This window comes from Leopardus geoffroyi, chromosome D1, assembly GCF_018350155.1.
Source record: "Leopardus geoffroyi isolate Oge1 chromosome D1, O.geoffroyi_Oge1_pat1.0, whole genome shotgun sequence".
In the NCBI taxonomy this organism is placed as follows: Eukaryota; Metazoa; Chordata; class Mammalia; order Carnivora; family Felidae; genus Leopardus; species Leopardus geoffroyi.
This window is the reverse complement of record NC_059329.1, coordinates 32,792,685-32,815,875: the sequence shown is the minus strand read 5'-3', so window position 1 is coordinate 32,815,875 and position 23,191 is coordinate 32,792,685. Positions and strand designations below refer to the sequence as shown.

Sequence of the window (23,191 nt, the reverse complement as noted above, 5' to 3'; positions counted from 1 at the left end):
AGAATGAGATGGATATTTGCCTGTCCTTCTGGTGACCAATCTATGTTTCATGTTTCTTTGGGGTGTATAGCTAAAGTGCATTTTCTAGCCTCTCCTACAGTTAATATGGGTCATGGAATATGGGTAAAAGTGACATATAACACTTTCAGGCCTCACTTCCATATCTTTTATCACTAGGTGCTTACCTTCTATTCAGATCAAATGGAGGACTCCAAGCTGCTATGTAAGAGTGGAGTCCCTAGACAGAAGGAATGTGGGTTTTCTTGCTAACCTACTGGACTGTGAATATGAGTGACAAATAAACTATTGTGTTATGCCACTGATCTTTGTAGATATATGTTATAACAGCCTATTCTGATATTAAGAGAATAGTTCCAAACAAAATTGTGTATTTTATATAGTAAGTCCTTTATGGAGTGGGAGTGGAAGGAAGATAGTTTGTGTTTATGTAATATTATCTAGTTCATAAACCTAATTAGGTGAATATGAAAATGTCATTTAATCATGTTTTATCTGAAAAAATATATATAATTGGCTGAATTGATGGACTATTTTACTCTTATGTAAAACCTGACAAGTGTGAAGTAAGTTTATTAATGTCTATGACAGTATATTAGGTGGTTCTCCTTTGCAGTCACAATCTAAGATTCATACCTCATGTATAAGGATATGATCATATTGTTATTTGAGGCTTTCCCGTTGAATTAAAAATTAAGAAAGTAAATATCTTATAAAAATTGCTTGTAGTCACTCACTTGTATTAAGAAGTAGCAATACTTTCATACACAGGAACTCTTCTTGGCTAACTTGAAGCTTGACAAACTCCTGTGGAATCTGCCACATGGTGAGGCATAGTGAATAGAATGATGATTCCTTCATCCTCTGTCTTATATCACACACAACACACACAAGAGAAAGCAAGAAGGAAAAAAAACATACACATGGTGTCTTAGCCAGTTTGTGTGATTTACCAGAGAAAATGGCATTTGGTAATTTATATATTATTAAAAATGTCTTTTTGTAAACACACTCAATATTTTGTAGTTTAAGCAAAATAAACCAATAAAGTAAATCATTCACAATGCTGAATTTTTTGAAGTTAAGAAATTTTAAAGTTAGAAAATCATATTAAATACACATGTTGCTTCTCACTTTTATTATTATATTTTAAAAACCTAAGGAGTTGAGAATGTGGAGCTGAGGAAATCATTTATTTATGATTTTTTTCTGTTAAAAATATATAAAATTTTGTATGTAATCCAATGGGAGAATGGATTCAGTTCACAGAAATTGAAGAGTATAGAATAGTTCAGTGTATTCAGTTGAGAGTATTCAGTGTAGAACAGTTATACTGTGAACTATTCTAGGGGAAATGTATGGTGATCAAGAAAAGAGAACATTACAAAGGATTAAACAATTGACAAGGCCAAACACTAATTCTGAAGGTTGGGGACATTTTTTAAAGGTATTTTCTCAACCATGTGTTCTGCAATATCTACATTAGTCACATGCAGCTAACACAAATGGTGAAAAGAAAACTAGATTTTGACTCAGAAGAACTAACATTAATCCTGCCACTCAGATTCTTTGGCAATTCCTCTGAGCTTATTTCCTGAACTGTAAAATGTAGGATGCTGATTCCTACCTATTTCAAGGGATTATAGGGCAAAATGGAATTAAAATATATGAAAATTATCCATTACCTATAAAGACTTATACAACTAACTTATATGCTATAAAATTCTGAGTCAGCATTCATCATTAGAATGGTATAAGTATTTCCACGAAAAGATTCTTATTCAGTTTAAGGTTATACATAGAAAATTAATTATAGTAATTTAAATACAGCCAAGAAAATTGAAATATTTATCTTTTAATTTCTAAAATAAATTATTAGCGATTTTTCCTCTAGGAGGAGAGATAATGTCTTTATTTTCTGAAGGTAAGTCAATACTTTCAAGCAAAATTATTTCTAATTTACATAATTATCTTCATCAGTACAAAGGTATAAAATTTTAATTTGATAAACTAAAAATTTCATTTTATCTTTAAGTATGTTTCTTGACACATTGAAACAAAAGGGGAAATCTCCAAATATCAAATTACTAATATAATGATAACAATTTTATTAATTTTGTTATATCAAGCTATATCCTGAGATAATTCTGATAAAGTTTTCAGGAAAATTCTTTTATTTAGGATACCAATAGTATAATCATCTATTGAAATGTAATTTCTAAGATTATCCTACATATACACTGTAATAATAAGAACAAAAATCAAGTTACTACTTACTCATTTAGTATTAGATCAGGTGCAAAATATAGCATCTGCCCACTGACATGTTTATAAGATCTCCATCCTAGTCCAAACACCATTAAGCTCATCCAAGAATACTGGATGAGAGTTATCTGGTCATCAATATGTAAGTTTCTAAAACCTACAAAACAAATTAAAAAATAAAATGATCCCCAAAATCACTTGTGTTAAAATGCTGAAAATACATAGAAATTTGAAAATAGATGTAAGTAGGGTAATATGTTGTTTTTAATTTTAATATATTTTATACTACAAATGAGAAATATTAATAAATAATACCTGAGAAATTAAAAAGGAATAACATTGGAAGTCATTAAAAATGGTCACTATGTTTTAGCATTTCTGGGAATTCACTGATTGACGGTCATCCATCATTGACACATACAATATTCATTTATTGAGAATCACTTGTCTGTTAGGCACTGTGTTAAAATGGCGGGGTTAGGAAAATGAAAGACCCAACCCTTACCCTTAAAAGAAACTCATAAGTTGACAGGAGAGACAAGCACATACTTATGTGCACCAGGAATTGGGAAGCAGGTCAGGAAAAACTCCCAAAGATCATGCTCAAGCAGAGTATAATCAGTTTGTTAAAGAATCTTGAGTCTTTGGACTTTAAAAAAAAAACTGGTTTTATTTTGTAAAACCACTGCTTTCAATCGTGCTTTATTTTTATTTAACATCCTTTAATTATGTCTTAGGTAGATTCCATTGTTTATGGTCACTTTTGTTTTTTGGAACTTAACCCAGTCTCACTTTAAACTATCATGTGGTTTAAAAGGTTTAGGGAGAGAAAAAGAGAGAGTGCATCCTTCTCTGGTGTTGGTGGCAGAGGGAAGACAGCAGGGAGAGGGCAAATGCATTGACTTAAGTGGTCAAAACCTTCTCTTCATCTCTTTTCAATTCTTTTTGCCTGCTTTGCAGAAGATCACCAGCCCAGCGCTGATGAACTTAAAGGAGGGAGAGGCAAAGAGGTAAATTTGGAGATGGAGGCTGTGGTCAGATATATCTATTAAGGAGCAACAATAGCCTTATTTGTGTTGTGGAGGCATCCTTGGTAGCCATGTGGAAGACATATTCAAGGGAATAAGTCTGGAGTTACAGAAAAAAGTTGGGAGCTATTGCCAAAGGCCAGATGAAAGATGATAAAAGTCTGAGATAAGCCAACAGGTAGGAATACAGAGCAGGGAGTACATCAGGGAAATATTTAAAGGGTAAAATCCAAGAGATTTGGCAACTGATTGTATATAGGTAGGAGAAAGAAGGAGCCTAGTAGATATTTCAGTATTTTTATAAGAATGGTGGAGGAAAACAGCATTACTGAGACAAAATAGAGAAGAAATAGGCTAGGGACAAAATCGTAAGTTTTGATATGTTGGAGCGACTTTTGAAATGTCTAGATAGCAGTTAAACAAATGAATTAGAAATATAGAGGGGCTTTGGGTGGCTCAGTCAGTTGACCATCTGACTTCAGCTCAGGTCATGATCTTGAGGTTTGTGAGTTTGAGCAAGGCGACAGGCTCTGTGCTGACAGCTTGGAGCATGGAGCCTATTTCAGATTCTGTGTCTCCCTCTGTCTCCGCTCCTCTCTCGCTTGTGCTCTGTCTCTCTCAAAAAAAAACATTAAAACATTAAAAAAACAAACATTAAAATATTAAAAAAAATAAAAAACATTAATAATAAATTTTAAAAATAAATATGGATAGATGAACTATAAGTATGAACTTGGAAATTCTTTGTTTTTGAGTATGCTGAAACAATGAGAGTAGATGAAATCTTTTATTAAAGGTACATAAAAATCAAGTGTTTTGGTGGGAACATCAACTATTTTCCACAAAGCTACTTTAATAACATCTGTTCTGCCTAAGAATTTGTTGAAATCTACTTACAAATGACCTATTTCAAAAGTAAAACCCAAACAAAACTTGATTCCTTACAGGATAAAACAAATGTATTTCCTGATTCTGTGAATCATCTCAAGGTAGGTAGAAAAGGTTATCTTTTCTCCATACACTCCTGATAGTCCCATCTTCCTGTGAATAGAAGACTGCTATTCCCTTCTTTAAAATCTTAGCCTCACACAACCAAAAACAACTCTCACGCAAATTCATAATTAGGAATGCCACAGTAGACATCTGCCTCTTTTTTTCGGGGGTGGTGGTGAGGGGTGTCAACTCTTTAGTATCTAACTTTCTGTCTTCCCTCCCTCTCAGTCTTCCTTTCTTCCTCTAGGTGGATAGAGTTTCTCATTGGTTGTATTTTGGTGAGAGCAAGTGTCCCCAGTGAAACTGGCTAAGGACTCTACTTCCCTGAGCTTGTGATCTGGATTTGACCCACTGAACACGTACTACCTAGACTTTGAATAAAAAAAAAAAAAGTAAAAGAAAGACAAATGTATGGTTAGGCTCTATTCTGGATGGCAGTGGTTGGATGGCAGTGGTACCCAGTGAGGGCAGAATCCAGTGGGGGCATTTGTGATGTTTGTTTTTTTTGTTTCTACAGGGACAGCTTGGTTTCTGCCTATTTTCCAAACTTATTCCAGTTTCTATTCACTGAATTTCTGGGGTCCTTCTAGGAAATTATTTTTTCTTTGTGTTCTGTTTCTGATAGCCAGAAGTGTTTGCTAAAATTAACAGAGTTGGCTTTTTTTTGCTTACATCCTGATTTATTCAGGTACAGAAAAACTCCCTAAACAACTAACCAAGAAAAATGTGGCATGCAATTTTCATAATTCTTTATTTTCATATGACATGCATGTATCTTCAAGTTCATGTCTATATATTATTTCTCTTTCAAAACAATTATGAATCACTTTTAATACAATAGACCTATAGAAACTAAAGAAATGCATAGAAAGAGTGCTTATAAATAATATTTTATAGGCTTTATGAAAATGGGTAATTCTTTTATGAATTTAAAATCATTTCATAAGAGATTAATAAGTTTTCCTAAATTTTTTGCAAAGCAAAACTCTTTAAAGGGACACATATGTAGATCTTCCTATTGCTGGTCTATCTCCTTAAATTAGGAGTTCTGGAGAGAAGGCTCAAGTTCCAGTTTTGGCTCTACCACTTACTGAATGCCAGCTTGTTTAAGTCAGTTAATATTACTATATCTATATTTCTTCATAAGTAAAATCAAAATGATAAAGAAAGTTAGTTCACAGAGTGGCTATGACACTCAAATGGGATAATTATGCATATTTTGGAGCACTAGTAAGATGCTTATTATTATTCTACCAATGGATCCTGTAATAGAATTGCTGATGGAGAAATGGCTTTAAGAAGGCCACCGATCAGTCTGATGGGATATCTCTAATATTAAAACAATAAGATCCAGAAGGCATTTTATATATTAGTAAATATATAAAAATAACTGTATATGTATGTATTCATACTTATTTATTAACATACATAAATTTGCTAATATATTTGTGATATATTACATATTAAGAGATATTTTATTATATATTATAAATTTAATATCTATAAATATATACTTATATATTTTATTTATATATTATGGAATCTATGTGATAACATTAAAGGGTAAATATTATTAATAGCAACAAAATTCAAAGCAAAAGCAAGTGTTCTATCTGGAATATACATTTTCCAGAACACATATTTCATATATGTATTTATTTTTCCAGACTATATATTTTATATATATGTTATTAGATATATATATAGATATATATATAACAAATTACATATTTGTATATGAAAAATGACAGTCTCATAGAAATTAGGTTCAATTAGTCACATGTATTAAAACATTAACAAATTTTTCACTATCATCTTTAGGAACATATTTTTATTCTTTATTCCTTTCTTAGTTCCATAACTTTTTTTAAAAAGTGTTTAATACTACTTAAATATTTGAGTTACTATGCTACATTTTTTTCACTCTAGGCCTTAGAGATGTTAATCTCTAATTTGAAAATTTTTACATCATAACAGTTAAATAATTTGTTCTTTTTAAAAAACAGATTCCACTTATATTTACAGGTTTATGTCTACTTTATCCTGCCCTTTATTTTGTAGAAGTTGCTTACTTTTCTTTTTGCATTCTGGGATTACTAAGAAGTAAAAATAAATTACTAAGAAGTAAAAATAAAGGAATATTTTTAGTAGATTATAATATAAAAGGCAAATCTTGCTGAAATAACTTAAAACTTTTGAAATTACCAATATTTATAGCAGAAAGTGTATTATTTCCATTTAAGAGGATGAAAAAGAACTCAGAAAACAGCTTTTTAAAATAGCCACCTTTTAGAGGGCTTACCTGTGATAAATGTACACTGTTAAATTGACTTGAACATGCTTGGTACAGAAGTATAATTCCACCCCCCCCCCATTAACTGTAATATCATTCATTACTTTATACTGAAACAAAGAAGGGAACACTGAGATCAAATTCCCATTGATGATAATGATCAGGTAAAGTCAGTACATTTGCAGTGATGATCAAAATAAGAAACTACACATAGAGAAGTGATGGATGATTCTTAATTGTGTTTAACAAGTAGTAAAGAAAAATACCCTTTCCTTTTAAGTGACTTGACCTGATAGTTTCTGACAAAAGCCCTGTTACAAGCTGTTCAATCTTTAATGATTAAAAAAAAAAAAAAGACCAAGTGGTAACACATGGCATGTATGATATTCTAAATTCTCCTGTGTTACTTCCAGGGTTTTGATAAAATATATAGATTGTGCTCCTGTAAAAGCTGTCTTGCATTGAAACATTTTATCCACAACAAAGGCAGAGCATTAAATGCCTCAGCACATTCTGACACAAAGTATGAATGAACTTTGAGGAGCATAGAAAAGCTACAGCACTGTAAGTATAATCACCAACAGATATATGATTGTTTTTAATGAATAAGGACTTGATGGCTAATGATTTAAAGTAGCATAGTTCCTTTCATATCAATTCTGTAATTCAAATTTCTATAAATACCCTTTAAGCACCCCTTTGGGATGAAGCTTTATGGTTGCAAATAGGCATAGAGACTAGAAAGACTAATACTTGCAGTCTGGAGACAGAAAAAAAATAAGAACATAATTATAATTCAGAGTGATAATAGTATGGTTGATAAAGGCAAGAATGATGTGGTAGAGCAAAGTGGCCTTTGGCTCAGTCTGGGAAGGATCAGGGAACACTTCAAGTGGCAGATGATTAGAATCCTGAGGGCTAGTTAGAGACCAGCACGGGGGAAATGTGGGAAAAGGGAAGAATCTTCAGGTAGAGAAACGATATGTAAGAAGGCAGGATATTAAACAAAGAGCATTGTGGGAACTTTAGAGTTGCTTGAAGAGGAAGAATGAGAGGTAACATTGTAAATTCAGGATCCAAATCACAAAAGATTCTTGAATGTTAAGGCTAATAAGTTTGGACTTTGTTATGGAAAGGAAAAGGAATGATATAATTGATTATAATTGTTTTTAGAAAGATGATTCTGATGGCAGAAAAGGATTGTTTGGGGGCAGGGTGAAACTGGTAATCGGGTTAGTCAAAGAGCTACAACTGAAATCTAGGAAAAAAGGACAAGGACCTAAACTGAATCATGACAGTAGCAGTGGATGTAGCATGTATAATGAATCCTATATTTAATAAATAGAGTTGACAAAATTTGATAACTAATTGGATAGGAGGTGAAGGAGAAAAGTGAGCTCAGGATACCCAAGATTCTGTCTGAGGCACCATTTCAAGATACAGGTTTTAGGTTTATGGAGTAGAAGGGTCATATTGACTTGGAAATGCATCCATGTGGAAATACATAAATAGTTGAAATAGGTGGTCCAATAGTTCATTGCAGGGTCTGGGTTTATAGTATGTATTTAGGAGTCATCAGAATATAGTGTTAGTTGAAGACAAGGCTATGAATGGGCTCATCCAGTCTGTGCAGAATGAGAAACTACTGGAGTAGAAGATGGAACTCAGGAAATGCCAAGTTTATGGTGTGAATGGAAGAACAAATCCACAAAGGAAACAAAATTTGTAAAAAACATATCCACCTCAAGGGAAATGATAAATGCCAAAGTACGAGTATCAGCCAGAAATGGTTATTTCATTAGTGTCTCCAGAGGCATGCAAAACATGGTAATGGCTGAAAGTATTCATTAGATTTGATAAAAAAAAATTTGTTGACATCAACAATATTAATTTCAGTGGAATAGGATGTTAGAAAAATCATTTTTTGAAAGGCTTTATAACAGTATTCTCAAACCTTGACTTTACTCATAGGCTAATCTCATTTCTTTCCTACCACTTGTCGGGGCGGGGAGTAAGTTGATTTATTTATTTTAATTGAGATGAAAGAAAAAATCCTTTGTCACATATGCAATGGCTGTCCCTGACTCAAAGATATTTTGGCATGCTTCAAGGCAGAAAACAAGGCAAAGTCTGTTGCAGTCTTCTGATACTGTTAATTGCAAGTAGTCTGGCCAACTGAGATTAAGGAGCAAGATATGTTTTCAAAAATGCAATATTTAAAAATGTTAAAGCATTAACCCTAATAGATTTTTTCACAAAATAAACAGAAAAATCAGGACAAAATTTCTAAAAAGCCAGTATTTTCCCCAAACCCCTCTATCACATAAAGTCTGCTACAATGTATTGATATATAGGATAAAGAATATTTCAAGGTGAACCTGAATTGGGAATGAGGATTTGTTAATTTAATTTCCAAAGCCTACCCTGACTTTCAAGACCCTCCTTGATCAAATCATAACTATGACTCTAAATTTCCTTCTACTACTCTCTCCAACGTAAATTTATTGTCAGTGGCTTCTTAATACTTGGGTGATGAGCCCCCCAGGAGGCCAATACTGTAGCAGTGTTTGAAAACCATATATATAATTGTATTTTCTCAATTAGCAGGTATTAAATGTTATCATTACTATGCTGTGGGGGAAGGTATGATAACATTTTTTTGTGTTATGAATAGAAAAGATTGAGAATAATTCACCAAACATACCTCATGCTTTCCTTATTTTACATCATAAGCCACACTATTCCAAAGTCTCACTTCTTCAAGGTACAATGTAACTGACACCTTGACTCTGAAGCCTTTCTCTAGTCCCTGAAGATAAAAATGTCTTCTGTCTCTCTTTTCTTTATATCTGTATCTTATGTCACTTTCACATACCACTATAGTTGTTTGTGTATCTTATTTATTCCACTGGATTGAAAATTCCTTAACAGAAGGAATATGTCTTGTTCATTAAAAAAATTAACTATAACTAACATACAGTGTTGTATTAGTTTCAGGTGTACAACATAATGATTCAACATTTCTATAAATTACACAGTGCTCATCACTGTAATTACACAGTGCTCATCACTACACTGTTGCAGGTGTAGTCACCACCTGCAACCAAACAATGTTTTACATTATTAATGACTTTACTCTCTACAGTATACTTTTCGTCTCCATGACTTATTTCATAACTGCAAGTTTGTATCTTTTAGACTCTTGTATCTATTTCATACATCCCCCTCCCCCCCCCCACTCCTCTCTGGCAACCACCAATTTGTTCTCTGTATTTAAGTCTTTTTTTTGGTGTCTTTATTTCTTCCTTTTTTAAAATTCCACATATAAGTGAAATCATATGTTATGTCTTTCTCTGGCTTAATACCTTTTAGGTACACTGGATGAATGGGCTCATCCAGTCTGTGTAGGATGAGAAACTACTGGAGTAGAAGATGGAACTCAGGAAATGCCAAATTTACAGTGTGAATGGAAGAACAAATCCAAAAAGGAAACAAAATGTGTAAATTGAGAGAAACATGTCCACCTGAAGGTTTTGTTTCAAATGGTATGATCTCACTTTTTAAATCACTGGTAATATTCCATTATATATTTATACCACATCTTCTTTATCCATTCATTCATTAATAAGCACTTGGGTTGCTTCCATATCTTTTCTATGAATAATGCTGCAGTAAATACTGGGGTGCATGTATCTTTTCAATTAGTGTTTTCATTTTAAGTTTTATTTTAACTCCAGTAGTGTTCAGCTGTACCATACAGTGATTCAACAATTCCATATGTTACTCAGTGCTCGTCATGAGAAATGTACTCTTTAGTCCCCATCACCTGTTTCACCCATTCCCCTGCCCACCTCCCTGCTGGTAACCATCAGTTTGTTCTCTATAGTGAAGAGTCTGTTTCTTGGTTTGTGTCTTTTTCCCCCCTTTTCTTATTTGTTTTGTTTCTTAACTTCCATATATGAGTGAAATCATATGGTAATTTGTCTTTCTCTGACTGACTTATTTCACTTAGCATAATACTCTCTAGCTCCATCTGTGTTGTTGCAAATAGCAAGATTTCATTCTTTTTTATGGCTGAATAGTATTTCTGTGTGTGTGTGTGTGTGTGTGTGTGTGTGTGTGTGTGTGAGAGAGAGAGAGAGAGAGAGGGAGAGAGAGAGAGAGAGAGAGAGAGAACCGTATCTTCTTTATCCATTCATCTGTTAATGGACACTTGAACTACTTCTATAATTTGGCTATTATAAATAGTGCTGCAATAAACATATATCCTTTTGACTTGATGTCTTGTATTTTTTGGATAAATGTCCAGAATTTTGATGACTGGATCATATGATATTTCCAACTTTTTGAGGAACTTCCATAAATTGGTGTAATTGCACAAATTTACATGCCCACCAACAGTGCACAAGGGTTCCTTTTTCTCTGTATCTTTGCCAATATTTGTTATTTATTTATTATCTTTTTCATTCTGGCCATTCTGACAGGTGCGAGGTGATATCTCATTGTGGTTTTGATTTACATTTCCTCAAAGATGAGTGATGTTGAGCATCTTTTCATGTGTCTATTGGCTATCTATATGTCTTCTTTGGAGAAATGCCTGTTCATGTCTTCTGTCCATTTTTAAATTAGGCTTTTTTTTTGGTGTTGAGTTGCATAAGTTCTTTACACACTTTGGATACTAAAACTTTATTAGATATGCCATTTTCAAATATCTTCTCCCATTCAGCAGACTTTTAGTTTGTTGGTTGTTTCCTTTGCACTGCAGAAGCTTTTTATTTTGAGGTAGTCCCAACAGTTTATTTTTGCTTTTGTTTCCCATGCTTCAGGAGACATATCTAGGAAGATGTTACAGCTCCTCTCAGAGAAATTACTGCCTGTGCTCTCTTCTAGGATTTTTATGGTTTCAGGTCTACATTTAGGTCTTTCCTCCATTTTGAATTTATTTTTGTGTATAGTATGAAAACTGATCTAGTTTCTTTCTTTTGCGTGTTGCTATCCAGTTTTCCCAATCCATTTGTTGAAAAGAGTGTCTTTTTCCCATTGGATATTCTTTCCCCTTTGTTGAAGATTAATTGGCCATATAGTTGTGGGTTTACTTCTGGGTTTTCTATTCTGTTCCTTTGATCTATGTGTCTGATTCCATGGCAGTACCATACTGTTTAGATTGCTACAACTTCGTAGTATTTCTTGAAGTCTGGGATTGTGACCTTCGGCCTTGTTCTTTTTCAAGATTGCTTTGGCTCTTTGGGTTCTTGTGGCTCCATACAAATTTTAGTAGTGTTTGTTCAAGTGCTGTGGAAAATGCTGTTGGTATTTTAATAGGGATTGAATTAAATCTGTATATTGCTTTGTGTAATATGGACATTTTAACAATATCAGTTCTTCCAATCCTTGATCATGGAATATCTTTCCATTTGTTTGTGTTGTCTTCAATTTCCCTCACTGATATTTTATAGTTTTCAGAGTACAGGTCTTTCATATTACTTGGTTAAGTTTACTCAGATATTTTATTGTTTTTGATGCAGTTGTAAAAGGTTACGTTTTCTTAATTTCTCTTTCTATTTCATTATAAGTGTACAGAAATACAACTGATTTCCCTTGTATGTAACTGTTTTGTCTTGTTGCTTTAAAATTTTTGCTTTCTCATTACTTTTTGCCATTTTAATTATTATCTATCTTGGTGTGGACCTCCATGTGTTCATCTTCTTAGGGGCTCTCTGTGCTTCCTGGACTTGAATGCTATTTCCTTGTCCGGGAAGGGAAGTTTTCAGCTTTTAATTCTTCAAATAAGTTTCTTTCCTCTTTTCTCTATTTTCTCCTTCTGTACCCTCTATAACATGAATGTTATTATACTTAATGATGTTACTGAGTTCCCTTAACCATGCTTTAATTTTTATGATTCAGTTTTTCTTTTTTAAGTTCATCTTGTTTGCTTTCCATTACTCTGTCATCCAGATGCTGATTTGTTCAGCATTCTCTAATCTGCTGTTAGTTCTCCTGTATACTTTTATTTCAGTAATTGTATTATTCATCTCTGACTGGTTATTTGTTTATTTTATAATTCTTTGTTGAAGGTCATTGAGATCCACCACTATTTTTTCAAGTCCAGTGAATATCTTTATGACCATTACTTTGAATTATTTATCAGGCATATTATTTCTATTTCATTTAGATCTTTTACTATGATTTTGTCCAGTTCTTTCATTTGGGACATAGTCCTCTGCCCCATTTTGCCTAACTCTGTTTGTTTATAGGTATTAGGATGGACAGCTATGTCTCCTGGTATTAAAAGTAGTGGTCTTGTGGGGCGCCTGGGTGGCGCAGTCGGTTGGGTCCGACTTCAGCCAGGTCACAATCTCGCGGCCCGTGAGTTCGAGCCCCGCGTCGGGCTCTGGGCTGATGGCTCAGAGCCTGGAGCCTGTTTCCGATTCTGTGTCTCCCTTTCTCTCTGCCCCTCCCCCGTTCATGCTCTGTCTCTCTCTGTCCCAAAAATAAATAAACGTTGAAAAAAAAAAAAAAGTAGTGGTCTTGTGAAGAAGAGGTTTTGTGGTGCCTGGTAGTCAATGTCCCCTGTTCACCAGAACCATGTGTTCCCGGGGTGTCTCCTGGATATTGGCTGTGTGAGCACTGCTGTTGTGGCTAATCCACTAGCTGACTGAACTTTCAGTCCAGTTAGCTGCAATGACTGGCTTTACCTGCTGTGGTTTCACAGGACAGGGTTTGGTCCCTGTGCTTTTGTAAGGCATATCTGAGATAATCACGGGTTTCTTGACAGTTGGTGTTGGCAGTCAGGCTAGCTGTCAGTACTCTGTTTTCTGCAACTATGTACACACCAATTGGCAGAGTACTCTCCTTATGTGGCCCCCTGAGTAGCTTTTGTTGGTAGTTGGGGCTGGCAGTCAGATCAAATTTTCCATCCAGGATGGCTGTCACAGCAACAGGCACAGTAAACAGGGGGCTCTCTTTGAGTGGCCAGCTAAAATGCTCAGCTACTGGAAGTGCCCATGTGCTGGTGTTGAGGGTTATTCCCTGCTATCCCCAGGGCAGGAGTGACTTAGGAGTGGCATTAGTCCCTGCTGGGCTGTTTGCACAGTATATAAGGGCAGGAGCTCCTTTTGAGGAATGCCTGCTGAAGTGGAAGAGATGAAGTGGGTCTGCATGGAAACGTGACTTGGGGTGCATGGTGCTGGCAAGATAGCAGGTGTTCCTGCTGATATCCACAAGTGTCCAGCTAGGTTGGGGGAGGGGAAGAGAAATGATGTCTGCCAACACTTCTGTTCCTGAGGAAATTTCCTATTGATGCATGTCCCTCCAGCCCATGTTCTAAGATTAGTCAATAACTCTCCATGTATATTCCAGGCACTATTCAAACTGCGCTATATGTTGTGTTGAGTCAGTAGGGTTACTTATTATGCTAGCTCTTTAAGTAGAGGAGGTCTCAGTTTCCTATGGCCCTTTGGTCTCCCTGAAGCTAAGTCCACTGATTTTCAATGTACCCAGAGTTAGGCCCTCTAGATTTTCAAAGCTTGCCAAGTTAAGCTCCATTGGTTTTCAAAGTCAGATGTTAGGAGGACTTGTCTTCCCAGTGCACATCCCCAGTGCTGCAGGTGCCTGGTGTAGGGTCTGATCCTGTTGCTTCACCATGCTACGGTGTCCCTTCCATTTGTGGTTAGTCTTACAGGGCTTTGGTTCCCAACCATGTCCCTGCCCCTTTTCTTCTTTTCAGTGTGGTCTCCTCTCCATGATTAATTGTGGAAGGTTTGTTCTGCCAATATTCACATCATTTTCAGAGTTAGTTTCACAGATACAGCTGTTATTTCGGCGTGTCTCTGGGATGAGGTGAGCTCAAGATTCTCCTATTCTTCTATCCTCCTGACCTCTGTCTTGTTCATTTTTCTAAAATTTGCAAATATTGTGTTGCTTCAAGTTCCAAATAAGAAAATATTACCTACTGATGTTACAGCTAAATGTCAATGTAAAATCATTCACATAACTGATACAATATGTCAGATGTAATATATCTTAAGAGATATTTTAAATGTGTTATCATGAAGCTAAAGCATCTTGCAAGTCTCCATTACATAGGAGCAATGATATCTCTGAAATATGAGAGAGATGTTGGATAGGATGCAATTACCTTAATGGGTCCAAGATAATAGAAGAACACAAATAAAGAAAAAATGAGGAAGTCCTGACCAGGCAACAAGCATTCTCTCAGGGACCTGTAGATATACACCATGGAGCCCTTAGGCATACTGTTACTTTAGTTGTTGCTGTTGTTGTTGTTGTTGTTGTTGTTGTTTTACATTTGATCTTAATCTGACTTCCAAAATACTCTTTCCTATTGTGAAAGAATCACCTGATCTGCCAACATGTTTTACTAGCAGCATCATTCTTGCACTGTAAATAAGTAAACTGACATCCTGACTTATTAACAGGCCTCATTTAACCAAGTACTATCTATGTGAGTGAATGGATAAAATAAGTCTCTCTCATGAAAAATTGATCACCAAATGCTAGGATATGTTGCATCCAAATGTGTTCACACTATGAGCTCAGACTTTTGGCTTTTCTTTCTAACACTACTGTTTAATTGTTACATCATGCATACAGCATGCTATAGACACTTACTGAGTGAATCAAGTGAATAAAAACTATTCTAGCTAAAAGTCAACTGAAAGGTTTTGAGTAGCTAATGACACCAGATTACTTTATATACATGAGTCCTTTCAAAAAGATCAATATATATGGTTCACTGACCATTTTCATCATTCATACACTATGTAGACCATGCAAATATAGTTTAAAAGAGCACAGGCCACACAATCATTTGCTAATCAAAATTATCAAAATAGATTATCAAATAAGCTTCCCTTATTGTTACAGGTAATAGAAACAGTACCTGTAATACTGGTAGATGCCATCATTCTTTTTTACTTACACACAAATTACATTTTGGAATTATTAAAAAAGTTGCCACTAAATTCAGTGTAAAAATTTTCTCTCACTGTTTTTGGAAATGTGAGGATGAAATAGCTTCACAGAGAAGTGTTTCAACTTAAAATGTACACTAGCTTTTACCCAAAGTGAATAAATTATATTTTAAGCTATAACTGGTTATTTTCTAAATTTGCCAACTGATAGTAGAATGTTTTTAAATAGTAAAGAATCTCCAAAATGCAAAAAATATAAACTGTATCAATCAAAATCAAAGAAATCACTTTTCCAAATAATATAAAAACTAAGAAAAGTTAAACACATATTACTCATATTTTTAAACAGAAGTTCAATGCTATTGCAATAATTTAATAGAGATCTATCAAATTTGATAACCACTTTACAGCAAGTTTTAAAAATTCAGAAGTTTTCTAACAGAAAAAAATTACCTGTCCAAGACTTTCAGTAACAATGGAGCTAATAAGAACCTGGTTATTTGGAATTTTCTATAAAATCACTTTATCTCCATTAGAATAGTGAATTTTATTAATTTTTATCAAAGTGTATTTTTTAAAAGATTCAACAAACGGGAACCTATTTTTCTTTCTGTTTCACATAACCTTGAATTTTCAGTAACAAGTATTTCAAACATTTCAGGTAAAATAATAACAGAAATATATTAAGGCAAATTGAGAAAAAAATTCTTTAAAAAAGGCTGTTGAATTTACTTGTAGACCAAAAGCATATGTTCAATTCTTGATTAGATACTGGTAAAATAAACTGGTCTAAAAAAGCATAAGGATATTTTTGGTGTGAAGAGATTGTAATTTAAAAAAGTGCTTTATTTTTACTTATGGGATTAATGCTTCCACAAGTAATGGCTACCCATGTGTTCTCCTGGCTCTGCAGTCTCAGATTTAGCCAAGTGAAAAATTCATCCTTGTAATTCTTTCAACCTCTAGGCTCCTATGGAGCTGTGCTAAGGAAGCAAACTAGTTATTAAATAAAGTGACTTAAATCCCTTCATGATGGTACAACCCAAATTCTGTTATCTGCTTTGTCTGAGTATAAATTAGAGAAAATAGTGACTGGAAGAAATTCATTTCTCTATGTCCAAATTATTTACATATGTTTATCAATTATGTTTCTTAATTAACTTTAAGCACCCCACTGTACTCTGAATACTATTTTGACATATTATATGAATAGAAACATCCAGTTTTATTTTCAACCATTTGAAGTTTGTTAAATTTGGTTAAATTAGCACTTAGAATGGAAGACACACTTTTACACACAATTTGTCTTTCTCTGAACTATTATAACATCTGTGCTTTAACATACAAACTTATGCTCTTCCTTAATTGTTTCAATCACGTAATTCTTGAATCATCAAGACTCAAAGTATTATCTATGACTATTGTACTTCCATAGCACACAGTAGGGTCCTAGACAAGCAACATATTATTTAGGATCCTAGGTAAGTATTTCACACTGCTGAAATGCATACTATATAACATGCTGTTTAGACAATACTTAATTTACTGAACAGGCCTTAACAGTTTTCCTAGTACAACAAATATGGTAAAATTTCCATTTCATGCTATTATATACAAATTATTATTACCTGGCAATGATTTAGACCACTTGACTACTGAAAGAAGTTGTCTCTCGCCTAGTTGATTAAGACTTGTCAGCAAAGAACTGGAGGTATCAGGTTTGGTGTTGTCATGTCCTGCATAGATCACATCTGGTTCAATGCTCATTAGCAGGTTAATCAATGGGGGGATCAACTGTATGTCTTGATTTGGTGAAAAAGCGATTCTCTGGCTTAGGGCTTGGCTCTCATTTGGAATGCCCACAGGCTGTGGGAGAGCAACGGCATCCAATGCTCTCATAACTCTGACTTTATTGAACTTTTTAAACTTTCGACCTACACAAAAGAAAAAAAGAAAAGATCATATAAATACATATCATCCAAATCTTTCAGCAGACTGTTATTTTTCTTAACAGAAATTATAATTATAATTCTATAATTAGAATTATAGTTTAGGAGGTTTTAGCATCAATCTAATAAGATGAAATTGAATAAATAAAATGTTAGGTCTCAGATTTGGATTAAAGAATTAATTACACCAGGGGCACCTGGGTGGCTCAGTCAAGCATCCGACCCCTCGTTTTGGATCAGGTCATGATCTCATGGTTTGTGGATTTGAGCCTTGTGTTGGGTGTGTGTTGACGGCATGAGGCCTGCTTGGGACTCTCTCTTCCTCTCTCTCTGCCCCTACTCCACTTGCATGCTCTCTTTCTCACACACCCTCAAAATAAATAAACTTAAAAAAAATAATTACACCGCCATTTGGCAGGTTGGTGTGGTGTGAAATATTTACACCAGTATCCAATGGAGGATTATGAAGTTTTGCAGCAACATGAAAAGACAAATGGCTTTTAGTAAAGACTAAGCTCAGTATTGGTAAATATTCTGACAGGATTGCCTTCCAAAAGCTAATGCTACAGCCTACATTACTTAAAACATAATTTTCAGTAAATACTGAATCTTGTTTTGGGTTTCATTCCTTTAGGAATGTGTTGAGAGTAATATAAGATGATGGATGGGTTAGGAGGATCCTGGACTCACTTTGTCCTCCAGATATGCCAAGATAACAGCTATATTTATTCAACTAACTCTGAAAATGATCTGAAGACTGGCAGAACAGAACTTCCACAGTTGTTCGTGGAGAGGAGGGCACATTGAAAAGTGTAGGAGGGGGGCGCCTGGGTGGCTCAGTCGGTTAAGCGTCCGACTTCGGCTCAGGTCATGATCTCCTGGTCCGTGAGTTCAAGCCCCGCATTGGGATCTATGCTGACAGCTCAGAGCCTGGAGCCTGCTTCAGATTCTGTGTTTCCCTCTCTCTCTGACCCTCCCCATTCATGCTCTGTCTCTCTCTATATCAAAAATAAACATTAAAAAAATTAAAAAAAAAAAAAAGAAAAGTGTAGGAGGAGTGGAAACACAGCTGGGAACTAAATATTTTGTGGTATTGACACAAATGGGAGGGACATCACAAGCATGGAAAAGCAAGAGGATCTGACCCCACACTAGGCACCACCTGCATTGGGCACCTGTGCCAGGAAGATGAGTCCATATAACATTGGGCTTTCAATATCAGCATGGTTTAACATGAAGAGCTTTAAAAATCAGTGGGATTAAAGCCCATCCTTGTGGGAACTAGTGCAAATATTCTCCATCTACCTTGCTAAAACTGTGTACTCAACTGCTGAGTTTCCCTGTAGAGACTCACTCCACCTAACCCCACCTGCCTCAGTAGGCATCCATCAATCCATCTGGCTGTGGGAAGCAGAAGGAAGATAACTTCATATACCAGCATGTCCACAGTCCTAGCAGCCCAGCCTCTTGGCTACCTGCACAGGAAACAAGCCTTACCCCTTATATACCTGAAACTGTGTCAGAGTGGCTAATTGTAGACATTTGGTCTGACTGCTGGCCCCATCCACTAATAAGCCCATTATGACCTCAGACAAGACCATCAAAGATCGAAGACTGAACCCTGTCCAGTGTGCCCACAGCAGGTCATTGCAGCTGGTTGGGCTGAAAGTAACTGCAAATCATCCACAACAGTAGGGTATACACAGCTCTTACAGGGACATCCCTGGAGCACTTGGTTTTGGTGACCAGGATGGTTTATACTATAGGGTACCACAGGACCTCTTCTTCACAAGGCCATTACTTAATACCAGAAAACATACATGACCTACCTAATACACATAAACAAACACAGAGAGGCAAAATTACGAGATAGAGAAATATCTTCCAAATGAAGGAACAAGACAAAAGCACAGCAAAACATCTAAATGAAATGAAATAACCAATATGTCTGATAAATAATTCAATTATTGGCCACAAACATACTCACTGGACTTGAGAAGAGTGTAGATGATTTGTTAGATCTTCAACAAAGAGATGGAAAATACAAAAAGAAACGGTCATAAATAAAGAATTCATAACTGAAATAAAAAATACACTAGAGGAAATCAACAACAGATTGGAGGATGCAGAATAACACATCAGAGATCTGGAAGACAATGTAATGGAAAACAACCAGGTTTAACAAGAAAGGGAAAAAGGAATAAAAAATGAGAAGAGGTTAAGGAAACTCAGTGGCATTATCAAGAGTGATAATATTTGCATTATAATAATCACTAAAGGAAATGAGAAAATAAAAAGGGCAGAAAAGTTACTTCAACAAATAATAGCTGAAAATCACCTTAATCTGAGCAAAAAAATACATCCAAGTCCAGGAAAACAGAGATCCCCTAACAAGATGAACCTAAAGAAGTCCACACCAAGATAGGTAATTATAATGGTAAAAAAATGAATGGTAAAGCAAAATTTTAAAAGCAGAAACAGAAAACAATTACATGTGAGGGAAACTCCATAAGGCTATAAGTTGATTTTCAAATAGAAACTTTGCAAGACAGAAGGGAATGACGTGATGTATTCAAAGAGGTGAAAGAAAAAGACCTACTATCAAGAATATTCTACTGGTAGATTATAATTTAGAATTGAAGGAGAGATAAAGTGTTTCACAGACAAACATAAGTCAAAGGAGTTCATCACACAAAACTAACCTTATAAGAAATGCTGATGGAAATTTTTTGAGTGGAAAGAAAAGGTCAGAGCTATAAGAAAATTATGAAAGAAAAAATTCACAGGTATAAGCAAACATACAGTAAAGGTTATTAATCACTTATAAAACCAATATGAAGACTAAAATACAAAAGTAGTAAAATAACATATCTATAATAATCAGTCAAGGGATACACAAAAATATGTAATATATGGCATCATATACATAAAACATGGATGAGGGAGTATAATTTAGTGCTTGTAGAATGTGTTCAAATTTAAGTGACCATCAACTTAATATAGACTGCTCTAATGTTATATCTGAAACCAATGGTAACCTTACAAATTAAAAAAAAACTATCACAGGGGCGCCTGGGTGGCGCAGTCGGTTAAGCGTCCAACTTCAGCCAGGTCACATCTCGCGGTCCGTGAGTTCGAGCCCCGCGTCGGGCTCTGGGCTTATGGCTCAGAGCCTGGAGCCTGTTTCCAATTCTGTGTCTCCCTCTCTCTGCCCCTCCCCCATATGCTCTGTCTCTCTCTGTCCCAAAAATAAATAAACGTTGAAAAAAAACTATCACAGATATACGCAAAAAAGAAAGAAATACAAGCATTACACTAAAGACAGACATCAAATCATAAGGTAAGAAGAAAGGAACAGAAAAGAAATGTAAAACAAACCTGAAAACAATGAACAAAATGGCAAAAATTACATACCTATCAATACGTATAAATGGACTAAATGCTCCAATTAAAATACACAGGGTGAATGAATGGATAAAAAAAACAACACCCAACTCTATTCTGCCTAGAAGAGACTCACATCAGACCTAAAGACACATACCAACTAAACATAAAAGGGAAAAACATGTATCATGCAAAAGGAGTCGGAAAAAAAAGGGCAGCAATATTTATATCAGACAAAATAGACTTCAAAACAAAAAGAAGGACACTACATTTCAATAAAGGAATCCATTCAGTGAGAAGATACAAAAACTGTAAATATCTATTCACCCAACATAGAAGCACCTAATTATATAAAGCAAATATTAGCAGACTTGAAGAGATTAACAGCAATACAATAACATTAGGGGACATAGTATCCCATTTACATCAATGGATAGATCATTCAGGCATAAAATTAACACAGAAATAGTGATTCTGAATGACACACAGCCCAGATGGACCTAATAGATATACACCGAACAGTCCACCCAAACACAGCAGAATACACATACTTTTCACATACACATGGAATATTCTCCAGAAGAGATCACATGTTAGACCACAAAACAATTCTCAATAAATTTGAAAAGACTGAAATATCAAGTGTCTTTTATGACCACAATAATATAGAACTAGAAATCAGTAACAAGATAAAACTGGAAAGAACACAAACACATGGAGGCTAAACAATTTATAGGGCAACCAAAAAAATCACAGAGGAAATAAAAACAATACATGGAGAGAAGTGAAAATGAAAACAGAATGACCCAAAATCTTTGGGATGCATGTAAAGCAGTTCTAAGAGGAAAGTTTATAGCAATACAGGCTTACCTCAAGAAACAAGAAAAATTACAAGTAAACAACACAACCTTACAATTGAAGGAACTAGAAAAAGAAGAACAAACAGATCCCTACGCTAGTAGAAGGAAAGAAATAATAAAGATTGTAGCAGAATAAAAAAAAATCAGACTAAAAAACAAAACAAACAAGAGTAAAGATCAATGAAACTAAGAGCTTATTTTTAGAAAAGTAAACAAAATTTATAAAACTTTATCCAGAATCATCAAGGAAAAAGAGAGAGGATTTAAATAAATAGAAGCAGAAATAAAAGAGGAGAAGTAACAATTGACACCAGGGAAATACAACAGAGTATAAGACTGCTACAAAAAATTATATGCTAACAAATTGTACAACCTAGTAGAAATCGATAAATATCTGGAAACATAAACAATCTCCCAAACTGTCAAGGAAGAAAAGGAAAGTAGAACAGACATTACTAGCAATGAAACTGAATAAGTGATCTAAAAAGCTCCTAACAAACAAAAGTCCAGGACCAGATGGCCAATGAATTCTATGAAACATTTAAAGAAAATTGAATACTTATTATTTTCAAATTATTCCAAAAAATTAAAGAGGGAGAAAAACTTACAAATTCATTCAATGAGGCCAGCATTAACCTGATACCAAAACCAAAAGAGGTACTACAAGGAAAGAAAACTAAGGGCTATGAACATAGATGCAAAAATTCTCAACAAAATATTAGCAAGCAGAATTCAAGGATACATTAAAAATTATTCACCACAATCAAGTGAGATTTATTCCAGGGATACAAGGGTGGTTCAATATTCACAAATCAATCAAAATGATAACTTCAAATAACCAAGGATAAAAACTATATAATGACCTCAGTGGGTACAGGAAAAGCATCTGACAAAATATATAGCATATATTCATGTTAAAAACTTTCAAAAAAGTGGATTTAGAAGGAATGTACTTCAATATAATAAAGGTCATATATGAAAACCCCACAGCTAACATCATACCCATGAAAAACACAGAACATTTCCTCTATGATCAGGATCAAGACGAGGATGTCCTGTCTCATCAGTGTTATTCAACATAGTACTGGAAATCCTAGCAACAGCAATCAGACAAGAAAAAGAAGCAAAAGGCATCTAAATGGGTAAGGAAGAAGTAAGACTGTCACAAATTTAGATGACATGATACTATTTATAGGAATCCCTCAGGATTCCACTAAAAACTATTAGAAGTAATAAATTAATTCAGTAAAGTTTTAGAATTCATAATTAACATACAGGAATCTGTTACATTTGTATATACTGGTAATGAAGTAGCAGGAAGAGAAATGTAGAAAACAATTCCATTTACAATCATATCAAAAAGAATAAAATACCTAGGAAAAAATTTAATGAAACAGATGAAAGACCTGAACTCTGAAATTATACAGCATTGTTCAAAGAAAATGATGACAAAAACAAATAGAAACAT

General features: G+C 34.6%; 1 protein-coding gene across 2 annotated transcripts in view; it reads right to left on the bottom strand.

The window, feature by feature from the left end:
* PGR (progesterone receptor) overlaps positions 1-23,191 on the bottom strand; it is a 106,000-nt gene that overhangs the window by 17,592 nt on the left and 65,217 nt on the right. For both annotated transcript variants that reach the window (XM_045483538.1, XM_045483539.1), the window contains 3 exons: positions 17,159-17,464; positions 2,296-2,440; positions 756-886 (listed from right to left, as the gene is read on the bottom strand). In XM_045483538.1, the coding sequence (XP_045339494.1) occupies positions 756-886; positions 2,296-2,440; positions 17,159-17,464 (582 nt within the window). The remainder of the gene's footprint in view (positions 1-755; positions 887-2,295; positions 2,441-17,158; positions 17,465-23,191) is intronic.